At 40.8% G+C, this 15,321-nt stretch overlaps 1 protein-coding gene across 1 annotated transcript in view; it reads right to left on the bottom strand.

Annotated features, from left to right (window-relative positions):
- The window catches only part of lman1 (lectin, mannose-binding, 1), a 31,576-nt gene extending 16,945 nt beyond the window's left edge, over nt 1–14,631 (bottom strand). Inside the window, exons 1-7 of the mRNA XM_007903103.2 lie at nt 14,384–14,631; nt 6,330–6,484; nt 6,130–6,237; nt 4,156–4,217; nt 2,697–2,796; nt 1,208–1,331; nt 965–1,023 (exon numbers count right to left, since the gene is read on the bottom strand). Of these exons, the coding sequence (XP_007901294.2) occupies nt 965–1,023; nt 1,208–1,331; nt 2,697–2,796; nt 4,156–4,217; nt 6,130–6,237; nt 6,330–6,484; nt 14,384–14,600 (825 nt within the window). The 5' untranslated portion in view covers nt 14,601–14,631. The remainder of the gene's footprint in view (nt 1–964; nt 1,024–1,207; nt 1,332–2,696; nt 2,797–4,155; nt 4,218–6,129; nt 6,238–6,329; nt 6,485–14,383) is intronic.
- Between the last annotated feature and the right edge of the window lie 690 nt (nt 14,632–15,321).

Genomic DNA, 15,321 nt, shown 5'->3' with positions numbered 1-15,321 from the left:
AAAAATGGGACAAATCAAGCTATGGTTTATCAAATTACTACGCTACCATGTGCAAGGACATTATATAAATGTAAGCAGTTGTTGAAATACAATTTTTTTGCTTTAAGATTTTTGAAAGTGAGATGCAAACAATGCAAACTAAGTACATTAATAATAATCCTTGCATTTGATATGGCGCTTTTCATGTCTTCTAGATGTCTCAAAGCGCTTCACAGAATATACTGTAAAGTGAATTGACCGTATATTTGTGGGCGAAATGTGGCAGCCAATTGCGCACAGCAGTGTCCCACAAACAGTCCTGGAATGAGTGTCCAAATTATTATTGTTTTCTTTGAGGAATTATCATCAAATAATAAATTAGTTACTGGCTTGCGAAATGTAGCATTATAAAACCTCACCAATTGATTTGAAAACTATTACCTCTTCGTACAGGGCTGTCAAGTTTAATCTTAACACAGGTATTGGGGAACATTTCTTTTATACAGCTGGAACAGGTTAACAAGAATGATGATAAGGACACTGTCACATTTAACAGCTTGATGCGTAAATGGGAAGATGGGGAGTCTGGAAGGGCAAGATCAAAAGGGCCGAATGGCCTTCTTCACCAAAACCTCTTTGTAATCTTTAAAATACAACAATAAATTACATTTGTATAGCGCCTTTTACATCAGGAGGATGTCGTGAAGGCGCTACATAACAAATAGCATTTATATAACGCCATTCATATAGGAATATAAAAGGAATAATTCCTTTGCAGGAATAAAGAGATGTGGAAATCCAATTAATGTTAATTAATATATATTTAAAATGGTTTCTTTGAGACTTTAATTGCAAAACCAACTAAACCATAAAATGATTTGAAGAGTGTAAGTGTTACTATAATTGTATGCCAATTACGCTAACAGTTCACGTTAAACACAAGGAATTGACAAGATATTAGTTCATTACAGACACCAGATCTCACCACTTGTTTGCCAGGTTCGGTTAATCTAAAGGTCAGGAAAGACAAGACATCATGGTCATCTGCCAAGAAACAGAAAGAGGTGTCATGAAGCATTGCTTGTCAAGTTATCGTGTGCAGTAACTCAAGTCTGTTTGTGAATTGGATACTAAACTATGCACCCCATAATTTCAAAACAATGAATTCCTTCATATACAAAAGGGTTTTATGTATCATCGGGTGACTTGCTGCAGCAGCGTGACCAACCTGCGAGGCCACCGGTCGCGGCCGAGATTCCAAAATAACCATCAGGAGGAATGATCATGTTTTCTACCTTGGCACAAAGCTCGTAATCGTCATTATTTGGAGTAAAGCCATTATGTATCATAACCTGAAAGTGGAGAAAAACATTGTAAAGTGTGTGCTGGGTTACAATATAATAATAATCCTTGTGTTTAGTACAGTGCCTCGTCATGTTGGAGATGTCTCAAAACAATCGATGGGATTTTACTGTGACATTTTACTGTTCTGTTTGCTTGCAAAAAGGGCAGCCAATTTGTAAACAGCAATGCCCCACAAACAGCTGTGAAGTGAATGACAAGATTTTATCTGGGAGATGTAAAAGACTCCATGATAGGTGTCTGAACTACAACTTTACTGTGTTCAGAAAGATCCCTGCACACCAATCTGGAAAAACACCAAATAGCACAGATATCAATGAGAATTGTAAATGCTTTATGAGGGGATCTCACAGGCTTATAAGATTGGGTAATTTTGTCACTTCTTCCTGTCATGAATGACCAGAATTTGACCTTGAGAGAGAAGCTTTTCTACCCAAGTTTCCAGCACTTTAAGTGATTTTTCAAGTAAAAGAGAGAACTCAAAACAGATCCATGGATAACAAGAGTTCCTTCCCCTTTGGTATCGGCCACAGCAGGAATGCCATAGTGGCAAAAGTCAACATGACAATCTGGACAACCAGCTGCTTAAAAAAAATGCTCAAATGTTGTATGAAACAAACGGCACAATTAAAGCCAAGGTTCTCAGAAATAAACCCAACACTTTCCAAATCCAAACGTTTGGAGTCTCTGTATATTTTTTCTTTAAGAAGAGTAACTGCTGCCCTGAAACCGTTACAGTAAATAAAGTTTCCAGATTTAAAAGCAAACAATCGCTGACGCATTACAGAAGGATCTAATACAAACAGAACACTAAGCTGCACAAACTTAACTTATTATAATAATAATCCTTGCATTTGATATAGGATCTTATCACATTGTTGAGATATCTCAAAGCGCTTCACAGCAAATACTGTAATAGAATTAACTGTATATTTTGTGGGCAAAACACAGCAACCAATCGCACACACAGTGTGTCACAAACAGTCATGGATTGAGTGACCAAATTATTATTTTTTCTTCTGAAAGGATTATTATCCTCGGAACGCAATCTGTCAAACAACTAACCACAGGTTCCTACTTACTGCCAGGTAAAAGAGGCGTGCAGAGTAAGGAAGCTTGACTCTGGTTTCAACTTTTCAAAAACTCTGTAGACTTTGCTTTTTAAACAGTATTTTTCCCTTCCTCCCTTGTGTGATTGTGCAACACATGGCATCTTTACTTTTTGAAAAATTATAGTTTTAAACAAAAAAAGTTAAGAAAAGCTGTGATAGCTCCTAACAGAATTGTGTTCAACGCAATAGAATCAATCTCAAAATGGATGGATTTAGAATGTATTGAGATTCAAAGAGACTTACAGTCAATGTCTTTTGATAGTAGGTTATCTTGACTCTGACAGGGTAAGGCTTGTTCCTGAAGTCCCTCAGGCATGACCCCAATGCCTGAGATGCACCATCACTGCAGAAGTAAATGTATTAATGTGGAGGGCTCTTAACACATGGTCAAAAGAAATGGGCTAAGTTTACAGAATCGTTCAGCGAAAACGGAACATAAATTAGGTTCATGGTTTTACACCTTCACTTGACTCTACCTTGCATTGTTACATGCCAGATTTGGTATTCTGAAAGACATTGTTTAGCCATCGTTTTTATTTAGGCATAGACATTTTGAAAGAACCAGAGTATAGTCTTCAGGAAAAAAAGCCTGCCAAACAACCACCACCATCACAAGTTGTATTTATACAAGCTCCCTTCACGCAGGGAGTTTCAGAGCACTTAACAGTGGCGGAGTTTGAAGCCGAGCTGGTAGAGGTGACTGTCGGTATGGTTGAAGAGGAAGGTGTTATCTGAAGGGGGTAAGTAGGGGAGTGGGGTGTAAGCAGGTCAGAGAGGTAGGGAGATGCCAGGGAATGAAGTGATGAATGAAGTCTTGTTCCTGAAGTCCCTCAGGCACGACCCCAATGCCTGAGATGCACCATCACCAGGATCTTGAAATTGATCCTTTCTGCAATAGGGAGTCAATGGAGTTGGCAAGGACTGGGGGAGATGGCGATGTGGAGTTTGGTGCAGTTGAAAATACAGGTAACAGAGTTTGACTTTAAGGGTGGTGGAGGGTTGGCTAGGTTAGCAAGGAGGCCGTTTCCATGCTGTACGATCTATATAGACCAATTTTAAATGGAGGTGGGAGAGGTGAAAGACAGGTCATCGAATTAGGATGAGAATAGATACTTGAGGTGAAAGAGCTGGGATGGCTTATGGCACATCAAAGCTGTGCTGGATACTTCTATGATTCCTATTTACCCATCCAAGAGACAATTTTATCAGTTACTAATCAACTACACACTATCCCCTTGATTTGGAAGCGGGTGTTGAAATAGAAATGCCATTTGTGCTTTAATAATAATAATAATAATAATCCTTGCATTTGATATAGCGCTTTTCACATCGGGAGGACGTCCCAAAGCGCTTCACAGAACACACTGTAAAGTGAATTGACTGTATATTTGTGGGCGAACGCGGCAGCCAATTGCGCACAGCAATGTCCCACAAACAGTCGTAGATTGAAAATGACCAATTTTTTTTTTTTTTTTTTTTTTGGTTTTTTTGGAGGGATTATTATTATCTTGTTGATACTCGTCAACAAGGTGATGTCTCACCACTGTAATCATAGACAGACTGCAGACATGGTTGGGAAGAGAGACTGCAGACATGGATGCAGTGGGCATGCAGAGAAGGAATAACATGACCAAATCCAGTGGCAGCTTTGGAATAAATGAAGAAAATGTTTTAAGAAACACTGGATTTTTCTATAACTCACTTCTGATGATCGTAGACAAGCTTTCCGTTGTTTCCAACGATGAGCACTGCTGGGTTGTTCTTCTGCAAATTAACCGTACAACAAGCTAATGATCAGTGTTTTCTTATACAAAAAGTTATTCTGTAACATTTACTATGGATTTCAAGCTATTTTTCCACAGTAATTTTTGGGTACTGTAGAAAAACAGCTTCTAAATCAAGACTGAATTTAAAGGTTCTTCCAAGGAGAGGAGGGATAGAACAATATTCTATTTTGGCCTTTATAATTAACTTCAAGCACTCTCAGAACAAAGAACATATTACTCTGCCCTGACTCCAAGATAAGGAGCACCTCTATTATACTATGGGAATTTTCTCATTTACAATAATCGTCATTTTACTGTTTTCTGAGTGCTGCCAAATATGCCCCAATTATTGCAAAATTCCTTGGGAATTTGCAATCGCTGGAATTATTGTGAATTTATTGTGCTTACATCTATCAGAGATAGAGGAGGCGGGAAAGAGAGAGAGAGAGAGAGAGAGATAGAGAGAGAGACTTACAACAATCAGTCCAAACCCATTTGGCCTGAATTGAATACCATAGTTATAAAGTGACTCGGTTTATTTCAACTATTGAACTAAGCAAACACTTTGCTTAGTGGTCATATTAACAGAGACTTTGAACATTACAATTCAATATGTCATTACCAGCATGAGATTTGCTGATGTCTCTACAAGCAATATAGATTAAAGAGACAGAGCAAGTCCACATTGTCACTAGGCCAACAGATGGGAATCTCACATTAATTTGAAATCAATCCAGAAAACGGTATAAAACCAGTATTCCTCAATTTCCATTTAAACTCAGCCAGTAACAACCAGTACATCTGGCAACAAAAAACACCCAATGATCTCTCCAGCGACTAAAGCAGTCGTGGCTCTCAGCAAACTGCACATATTTTGCCTCGCAATTGGCTTGAATTGAGTAGATGAACTGATAGCAATAAATAATTACTGTGCGCCAGGCAGTGGAGCATTGTGTACCCAACAGAAATGGCATTGGAACCTGATATTTCTCTGCCCTTTATTGAAGAAAAGCCATCTGTTTTGCACAAACACTAGTTAAAAAGTTAACAAGGATTGTTATTTAGGCTAAACTTAAAATAGGTTTCAAATACATCTTTAAAACCTCTTTCCAGGATTCATGTAACTTCAGAGTAAACCTTTTGGTTCACGTAATGCTATTCTTAAAGCAATCTCTGACTGATTTGTATCAAAATCTGTAATCAAATCTTTATGGGGGGCGATCTTGGATATATTGTTTGGGAACTTTATTGTAGGAAGAGAGTTTGTCCAATGTTTTCCAATTCCAGAAGCTGCAAGATCTTAATAGATGGCCAGACTCATCGTTGCTTTAAACCAAATGCGAGCTAATAATTTGGGGTTTCCATTTGCCTAGTTTTTGGTATTGGATTAATACGGTGAAGATTTATAATAATACATAATAATATTATAATAATCCCGGTCCCGGGATCCGTTACTGTAAAGCGCTCTGAGACGCTGTCCGGCGTGGAGGGCGCTATATAATTCAAAGTTGTTGCTTTAATAATCCTTGCATTTGGTATCACGACTCATCACATCGTCAAGACGTCTCAAAGCATTTCACAGAATATACTGTAAAGTGAATTAACTGTGTTTTCAGGCAAAACTGGGACCCAGTTTAGCGTCTCATCTGGAGGACAACGCCTTGGACAGAGCAGTGACCCCCCCATAGGAATATTGTGGAGTGTCAGCCTAGACTATGAGATCAATGTTTGACATGGGCTTAAACCTATAACCTTCTGACCCAATGGTGCAAATGGTATCAACTGAGCCAGAACAACTACTTTAAATGTACAGAACGTACAGTTTCCACAGACATTTCATTGAAACACAAGTCAAAGTAACTGCCTCAGCACTCCATTCCCATGATTAAATCCCCTCAAATTCTTAGTACCTTTCCATCATTGTCAAAGGAGTCAAAAAAGATGCCCACACCATTCCATGGCTCAGACGCTCCGAAAACTGGACCATCCAATCCTTGTTCCGATGTGTACCAGATTGCCTACGGGGGAAGAGAGGAAAAACACCATCTGCACATGCCATTGCAATGTCCAAAAATTATAAATTTTAAAAAAATATAGATACAATATGTACCAGTCCATCAGCTCCAACTCTTCCTCTTCCCGTTACACGAAACGTAACCTGAGTTTCCCAGTGTTCAAAGTTCACTTTGGATTTAGTCCAAACGGACCCTTTCTGGCTTCTCAGAGACGGTGTTATACGGACCTGATCTGCACTGGGGATGGCATCTGAAAGCACAGGAAACATCTCAATGCACACAAAGCTAGGTAAGAAGAGAAGGCAGCGTAATAGATCAAACCTATTTACTTCACAGAACATATGCAGTTAGTACCATCAAGCAGGGCTAAGGTAACCAGCTGTAGGTAAGATCTCTTCAAGATAAAGTCCAAGTTTATATGAATCCCACAGGCCAATAAGCAAAAATCTAGGATATTAATCCAACCTTACAACCCATAGATGTCTTCCGATTCCTAGTACAAGAATTTGACCATCCATGTCCATCCTGCCTTCAAGGAATTCATCAGCACTAAAACATGCATTTAATAATAATCCTTACATCATTTCCCAAATCGCTTCATACACTGCAAAGTGTAATAACTATTCGTAGGTGAACGGAGCAGCCAATTTGCACACAGCAATGTCCCAAAAGCAGCCATGAAACAAACCACCAATATTATTTGGGGAATAATTGGCCAGGACAGTGGAAGGAGAAACTCCCTTCTCTTTTCGAACAGAGCCTTGGGATCTTTAACGTCCACCTGAACAGGACCTCGGTTTTGTCTCGGTTTAATTGCTCTGAAATGCTACCCTGCCCCGAGGGCACTATATAAGTGCAAGTTATTGTTGTTGTTGCATGCGAAGGATGGATCTTCATTCAAACAGCCCCTTGTGTAAATGGTCTTGGGTGTTCAAATAAGAGTGTTTTTATTGTTTAAACAACCAACAACACTCCTGGTTAATAAACATTAAAAAGAAACCTGCACTTTCTTCAGCCTCAAGTGGTGGGATTTTAAAGTGAAATATAAAGGCACGTTTCCACATGTAATTGCTCCACTGTTGGAAGCTGCAACTTCAAATCCTTTCCAGGAGCAGAGTCCGCAATACAGGGAAACCCAGATGTATAACCCAGATGTTGGGATACAGAAAATTTCAACCCGTGTTATAAACAAGTGAGATAACCAACCACCATTGGCCAGGACAATGCTTCCAAGTTTCATGGCAAGATGCCTGGGGTATTCTACACATGCAGGCAGGAAGCTGGGTGGCTCCTCTAGTGATGCACAACCTAACCAATTCATACTTGTCTCACGATTCATGATCTAAGCTATTCATGATACTCTTGAAATAGGATTTTAATGTTTTCATGTGGTAAAATATTAGTGTCCATTATATAGTCACCTTATAATCGAGGGCATCACAATAGGCTTCCTTTCCATGAACTTTTCTTTGGAAGTTAAATGCAACTAACTCATTGATAACAGCACAATGCTTTTAATGCTTAATACCATCATTCTTCTACTTTAAAACATAAAGTCAACAAAATGTTGGGTTAAGCTAGGTCAGCAGCTTTCAATGCGTGACGTGGCAAAGGTAGTCTGTTCATGTAGGTTTTGTTTGGCTGTTTTAAATGTTAATTAGCATCGGAACTGAGGCAGCTGGCAGGATCCCTGATCTCACATGTTGAATGTTCCAACTTGCAAACTTGACTACATAAAAGATTTCAAGATAAACATTTCAAGATTATTTCCCTTCCCTCCCTCCATATCTTCTAGTAACCAGAATTAAGCAGATATTATTAAAGACTTTTATAGCACATCAGGCAATTCGAATTATTATGCCTACGCTGGCTTGTAATTGAGCTAGGCTTTGTAAAAGAGCTATCACTCATTTGCCTTTCCCCATAACAATTCTTACATATGCTTTCGTGCCTTATCAAAGTAGACTTGCACACAAATATGGCAACCAATTTGAGTACAGCAATGTCACACGAACAGCTATGAAGTGAATGACCAATTTTACCCTGGGATTGTTGGCCAGGATACCAGGAGAAACTCCCTTCTCTTTGAATAGTGTGATGCAATCCATTAACTTTGACCTGAAGAGGAACAGGGTTCAGTTTAATGTCTCATCCAAAGGATGACAGCTGGAACAATACAATGCTCTCTCAGGGCTGCGGTGCAGGTTCACCTAAGGTGCCCAAGTTGAAAGCCTGACGTGGGGCTTGAACCATCAACCTGTGGCACAGAGGTGACTGTGAGCCCTACCGATGGAGCAAGGCTGACACGTTTATTTTTACAAACATTTAACAAATTTAAAAAAACGCAGATGTAGTCAAATATTCTAAAAGTTAGATTATTTGAAAAAGTATTTAACTACTTCTTCGTCAAGACGAAAACACACTGTTGTGACCAGTTGTGTCCCATAATCTTTCGTATGAAGCCCAGTTATTCTGTTAAAGTTTAACTGGGAAAAAAACACTTTGATAGGCTGTCCATTGCTCCTGTGAAGGCACAGGCACATGTCACCAGATAATGTTTGGCTGATATCTTCAAATCACTGTGTGGACAAGCACAGAGGGCTGACTATCAAAACAAAAGCTACCTCAAACTTACAAGCAATGAATTATTCATAAATAGTACCATAGTATACATTTAAAATATACTGTATAATAATAATCCTTGCATTTGATATAGCGCTTGTCACGTCTTCTCGACGTCCCAAAGCGCTTCACAGAATATACTGTAAAGTGAATTGACTGTATATTTGTGTGCGAACGCGGCAGCCAATTGCGCACAGCAGTGTCCCACAAACAGTTGTAAATTGAAAATGACCAATTTTATTATTGTTTTTTGTTTTGGAGGGATTATTATGAGGCGTGTGGAGTAAGGAAACTTGCCCAAGGTTTCGCCCTCTGCCTGGAATTGAACTCGGGTCTCTCGCATGCAAAGCGAGTGCTCTAACCACTGAGCTACAGGACTCCACTCCACAGTATCTATCACCTTTCATTCAAAAAAAAAAGTTCCAAAACGCTTCACAGAACCGTAATAATAATTCATTAAGTGAAGATTACACTTTTTTTGGGTCAGCCCAGTGTCTGACACATGCAGAAACCCATTCCCATGCTTAAGAGTATCCAAACCAAGCTGAGATTTCCATTCATCCCACCACCACAGCAGCTAATATGGCAGCAATATCCTACAAATAGAGATGAGAAGCCAAATAATCTACAGTTTGCAGTGAATTTGGAACATGAAATAAATGGAGAGTTAAAAGCAGTTGAGGGGAGGACATTTAACATCTATCTAACTCACAAGGCAGAGCAAGACTTGCCTGCGAGGTGAGTGCTCTAACCTCTGAGCTACAGGACTCCACAATTATACAGTATCTTTCACATTGAAAGAACCCCCCCAGTTGGGGGAGGGGGGGCGTGAAGATGACCAAGAGCGCGGTCAAAAAGGGAGCTCCTGAGACCTACTTTTATTTGCTCATGAAATAAAGGGACATTAAACCATATTATGGTCTGTATTACTATCATTTCACTGCAGACTTCATAGTTCTGTTTGCAGCCACTGAAACGCTAAACATTAGAAGATGGCGATGACCATAGATGGGAGTAGGTTAATAACAGGCTCTGCCTTCTTATCTCATACTAAATAGATAATTTATTGGCAGACCATCTCGAAATGAACACCATTCATACAGATATACTTGCAGAATTTTAAATGTCAGTCGGCTGGGTGATCGGTTAATTTCTGTAGTTTCCAACTTTTTCTGATTTAAAAAAAATAGCACTTTATTACAGCAATCATTAAAATATTTTGGTTACTTTACAGATAGTTTACTGAACTAAATTCTACCAAATACAGCATTGCCAAGTTTGTCATTTTGAAATATCCAGGGAACTGGGATCTATCAGCACATACCTATTTAAGTATAGTGTCACAAAGATCCATATGACCACGCCATTAGCATGGCTCAGTTGGTGGAACTCTCACCTCTGGAACAACTATACTGGGTCCTCCTGACGAGGAAGGCGCTATATAAATGTAATTTGTTGTTGTTGTCACTGACATTCCAGTAAGTGTTTGCCTACAAAAAAGTTACTACTTGGAAAGAATTAAATAAAATAATACTTACATTGGGTACAGCGTCTTTTATGTTGAGAGACTGTCCCAAAACGCTTCACGAGATATACTGTAAAGTGCAGTGTCTATGTGGTTTGTGGGTGAATGCGGCAGCCAATTTGTGTATAGCCACCAAGTGAATGACCATTTGTGGGACTGTTGGCCAGGACATTGAGAGAGGTGCCCTTCTCTTTTAGAATAGTTCTATGGGATTGTTAATATCCACCTAAACACGCAGGCAAGACCTCGGTTTAATGTCTCATCTAAAGATGGGTTAAATTGAAACATGCTGCTCAGTTATAACATCGCTTCAGGCCCATCGGTTTCCAATTTGCGTGCACAATACATACACGCAGCAAATTCTACCAGGTGTAGGGTGGCTGAATTGCGAATCAACATGTATAGATGCACACCTCATATGTCGGGTTACGAAAATGACATGCTTGCACACGACCTAAAACAGAACACTGGAATTTAAGAAATCTTCAATTACAGTAGCAAAACAATGCAAATTTGGAACAAATGAACTGTACAAATTGAGATAAGAAATTCTAGACGTAGGCCGTTTATAGACACTTCCTATCAGCTATTTATAAATAGTCATTTATATACAAACGGGAGGTTGGCACAGTGTAGCCAAGCAGGGAGTGGGTAGGACAGATATTTGTAAAAAGAAATCTATGAAGAGGCATTAAGAAAGGATGGGGAAATGGGAAGCTCTTTACAGGGCTTGTGAGGTCACCAGGAACTCAATGATCTTGTCTTGTACCTTGATTGATTCATCTCAGACACATGCNAAAAAACTATCACTGTACGTAGGAGTATCCATACCAGATAGTTCCATATATGCAGAGCTTGCCATTGAGAGCACTATAATATTAATCCTTGCATTTGAAAGAGCGCCTTGTCAAGTCTTCGAGACATCTCAAAGCGCTTTACAGAATATACTGTAAAGTGTAGTAACGTATATTTTGTGGGAGAAAAGCTGCAGCCAATTGCTCACAGCAGTGTCCTACAAACAGTTGTCGGTTGAGTGACCAAATTATTATTTTTTTGGAGGGATTATTATCCCCGGAAAGTGATCTGCCAATTGACTAACAAGCGGCTTCCTACTTACTGCTAGGTAAACAGAGGTGCGCGTGTGAAGTAAGGAAGCTTTCTCCACAAACACACTATCTGAGAAGCTTTCCACTGCCTCTCCAGCTAGAAACGCCGTCTAGGGCAGGGTTAACAGGAGCAGCTCAGGAAGAATCCATGCACCCAATGGTCTGTCATCAGTAATGCCCTGGAGTCTCGCTGGTCTGTCATCACTTATGCCAAGGTATTCCAGCCCTTTCTATGCTACGATAAAAAATTACATTTCTAAAGTGCCATTCACATCAGGCTGATACACCAAGGCACTGTGCGCTCGATTATTTCTGCCCAAGACATACATAGTGGCAGTGATGAACAGGTCAATGAAAACCTGACTTTTTTTTCTAAAGTAAACATTAACAATTGACACAGCCAGCAGGTGCCTACCTAGTGGTTTCCTTTCCCCTCAATTCCTACTTTAAGATGTTGGCATTAATAAAAATGTTGGTTATTTTGAATCTTCCCAGCAAAACTATGTTTACTCTCTATGTTCAGATTGGTATGGACTCTTCTTCCTTGGCATGGAGCTATTCTAAAGCAACATATTCCAAAATTAAGACTTTCCCCATTTCAAACAAAGGATTCTTAAAAAATATTATGCGCACCTTTTTTTCCCAAAGATACCCCTAGAGAATTTCATTGCACTGTAGACAAGTTTCCGTGCCACTAGGCAGGTAAACAAGAACCATCACCTTCAGCTTCACTGTAGGGAGAAAATGTAAGAACAAAAAATACACCAACTGCAGCACAACGGTTTCAAATGTGGTAGTTTTAGAATCGACAGTGCAGATCGATGGACCGAATGGTCACCTCCTCCTCTGTAAACTTCTAGGATTCTAGTTTCGGATGTAGGCCCAAAATGGATAGACAACTTCCCAAGTCAAAGAATGTTTTTTTTAAAAACCAAGGCAGTGGAATAAAAAAAAGTTACCTCAAAGCAACAAAATGGCAGAGAAGTCTCACCAGGCAGAAGGGCATAATCCTGGCCCTATGCTATTTGGATACTGTAAATTAAACAAACTTGGGAAGACACACAGAATGAATTTGTATAGGGTATTTCAGAATTTTGAATTGCAAAGAAGTATATCCAAGTACAACCTAAGGTCCATGACTCAAATGCCTTCCAGTGGGTTGCATTCAGTAACATATTCAATAACTGTAACTGAGCTAGATTTTGACTGTAGGACATTGTTACGCAAACATGAAGTGCTGTGGTCACCTGCATAATTGAATGCATCCCGTGAAGCACTTAGTCCTCCTGATGAAAATGGCTATATCAAATGTTAAGAATGTTTACATTACATGACAGCTTTATAACTCTGGGTGCAGTGCGTCTTACAATTCTGTGTACAGTGTGTCACGTTCTGTAATAACAATCTGTTAATGTAATTACAATAGATACTATTCTAGATTTCAATAAGCAAACCTTAAACATTAGAAACACTGAATATATAAAATACAAGTTGTTACACAAACAAATTGCAAGGGAGTAACTGAATTGTTAGGTCCATGTGACATAAAATGCAAAGTTCAAGTATTTTATAACTGTCCGCTGTACTCCCAATGTTTAGTCCCATAACCACATCCTAGAATCTGTTGTTTACAGTTCCAAACTTGCACAACACGACTGTTAAAACTGCAATACATTGTGTTTTAACTTCTACAAACCATGTAACAGATAATGACAGGTACAATATACATGTCTGAATGTTGAACAAAAAAGCAAGTAATTAAAAGATTAAAATTAGCAGAAAATGTGATGGAAATGATGATCAGCATCTGAGATGCTCGAGTTTTTAGATCCAACCCCTTCATCTACATCTGAGGAGTCAACCAAACTGACCCACTCAATTTTCTACTTTTGTTTCGGATTTCCAGATCCATTTTAAAAAAAACTCGAGCTCTACCTGCAGATTACAATTAAAAAGAAAACTGTGAAGCAGTTGCACAATTCTCCAGCAAGCTGTCGACCAGATGTTTGCCTTTGATGAGCCAGGCAAAGAGAAAGACACGTTCCCAAACACAGGTTTTAAACCCCACAGGACAAAAGTTTAAAAATAAAGCTAAAGAGTATGTGGCACAAGGCAAGCAAGCGGCGATTATGTGGCTAAACCACCAGCAAACAACTACGTGTGGCCAAAACGCCCTGAACGTCTCGGTTAGTTGAAGTGACAGCTCAGCAAATACCTAAAACAGTTAGTCGCTGAGCTGTGTAAATACTGGAGTGCTTTAGTCCTGGAGTCCTCCAGACGTCACCCAGGACCAGCTGAACGACTGAAGGGGACTTCCTAACCCCGATGAGTACTGTAGATTAGTGGTTAGAGCACTCGCTTTGCAAGCGAGAGACCTGAGTTCAATCCCAGGCAGAGGGCGAAACCTTGGGCAAGTTTCCTTACTCCACACAGAGCCTAATAATAATCCCTCCAAAACCAAAAACAATAATAAATTGGTCATTTTCAATCCACCACTGCTTGTGGGACATTGCTGTGCGCAATTGGCTGCCGCGTTCGCCCACAAATATACAGTCAATTCACTTTACAGTGTGTTCTGTGAAGCGCTTCGGGACGTCCTCCCGACGTGAAAAGCGCGATATCAAATGCAAGGATTATTATTATTATTATCAGTTCAAATAAAAGACCTTTGGGAAGCGGCTTTGGGAAGTGTTTTTTTTGGAGGGGGAGAGGGTGGGGGGGGAGAGGGAAACAGTGTGAAGCTGCCACTGAAGCAGCAGAATAAGTCTGGTGTTTGGTCCCCAGTGATCCCCCCCATCCGGTGTCTCAAGGTGTCTCCTGGTGTTTCAGGGGCTCTCAGGTGACCCCCTCCCCTCACTCCCCGCCTTCCCGCCGCGGGAGTCGAGCCGCCACTTACTGCCCGAGTGAGTCCAGAAGGCGATGGAGCCGTCGCTCCGCACCAGGTGCGGCCCCTTGAAGCTGTACTTGTACTCGAACCTCCTGGCGGGCGTCTCGTCGGCCTGGCACAGCCGGGGGGAGAGCAGGAGGAAGAGGCCGAGGGCCCAGGCGCCGCCTCCCGCCGCCGCCGCCGCCTGTCTGACCAGGAGCCGCCGCGTCCTCACCGCCGCCGCCATCTTTGCAGCTCTCAGCTGCCGGGCCGCGGGGCACCCTGGGAAACTGCCGCCAAGCCCGCGCGCAGCCATCGCGGCGCTCTCTGATTGGTCGGCCCGAGAAGCGGGGCGGGACGCGCGTGATACGTGCAGCGTCACAGCCCGCGCTGTCCAATCACAGGCTGGGAAGCGCGCATGGACAGGACCAATCAGCGCGGGGTGGGGGGGGGAGGAGGGAACTGAGCCGCTCACGTGACTGAATCGGTGGCACTCACTCACTCACTCACTGTTAATAATAATAGTCATCATCAATGTCCTCTCATTTGGTGTCGAACCTCATCGCGTCTTCGAGACGTCTCAAAGCGCTTCTCAGAATATACCGTGAAGTGCATTGACTGTATATTTTGTGGGCGAAACGCGGCGCCGGCGAACAATAGTGGATTGAGTGACCGTTATTATATATTTTTTTGAGGAATTGTTAACCCTCAAAAGCCGATCCGCCAATCAACTTAACAACTGGGTTCGTACCTACTGTCGTTGAAACATCTCAAAGCGTTTCGCAGGATATAATAATAATAATAATAATAATAATAATAATAATACGTGCATTTGTGGAGTCCTGTAGCTCAGTGGTTAGAGCACTCGCTTTACAAGTGAGAGACCTGAGTTCAATTCCAGGCAGAGGGCGAAACCTTGGGCAAGTTTCCTTACTCCACACAGAGCCTAATAATAATCCCTCCAAAAA

The sequence above is a fragment of the Callorhinchus milii genome, unplaced genomic scaffold, assembly GCF_018977255.1.
Source record: "Callorhinchus milii isolate IMCB2004 unplaced genomic scaffold, IMCB_Cmil_1.0 Scaffold1, whole genome shotgun sequence".
Taxonomy (NCBI): domain Eukaryota; kingdom Metazoa; phylum Chordata; class Chondrichthyes; order Chimaeriformes; family Callorhinchidae; genus Callorhinchus; species Callorhinchus milii.
The sequence above is the reverse complement of the archived record's forward strand: the minus strand, read 5'-3'. Positions and strand labels throughout refer to the sequence as shown.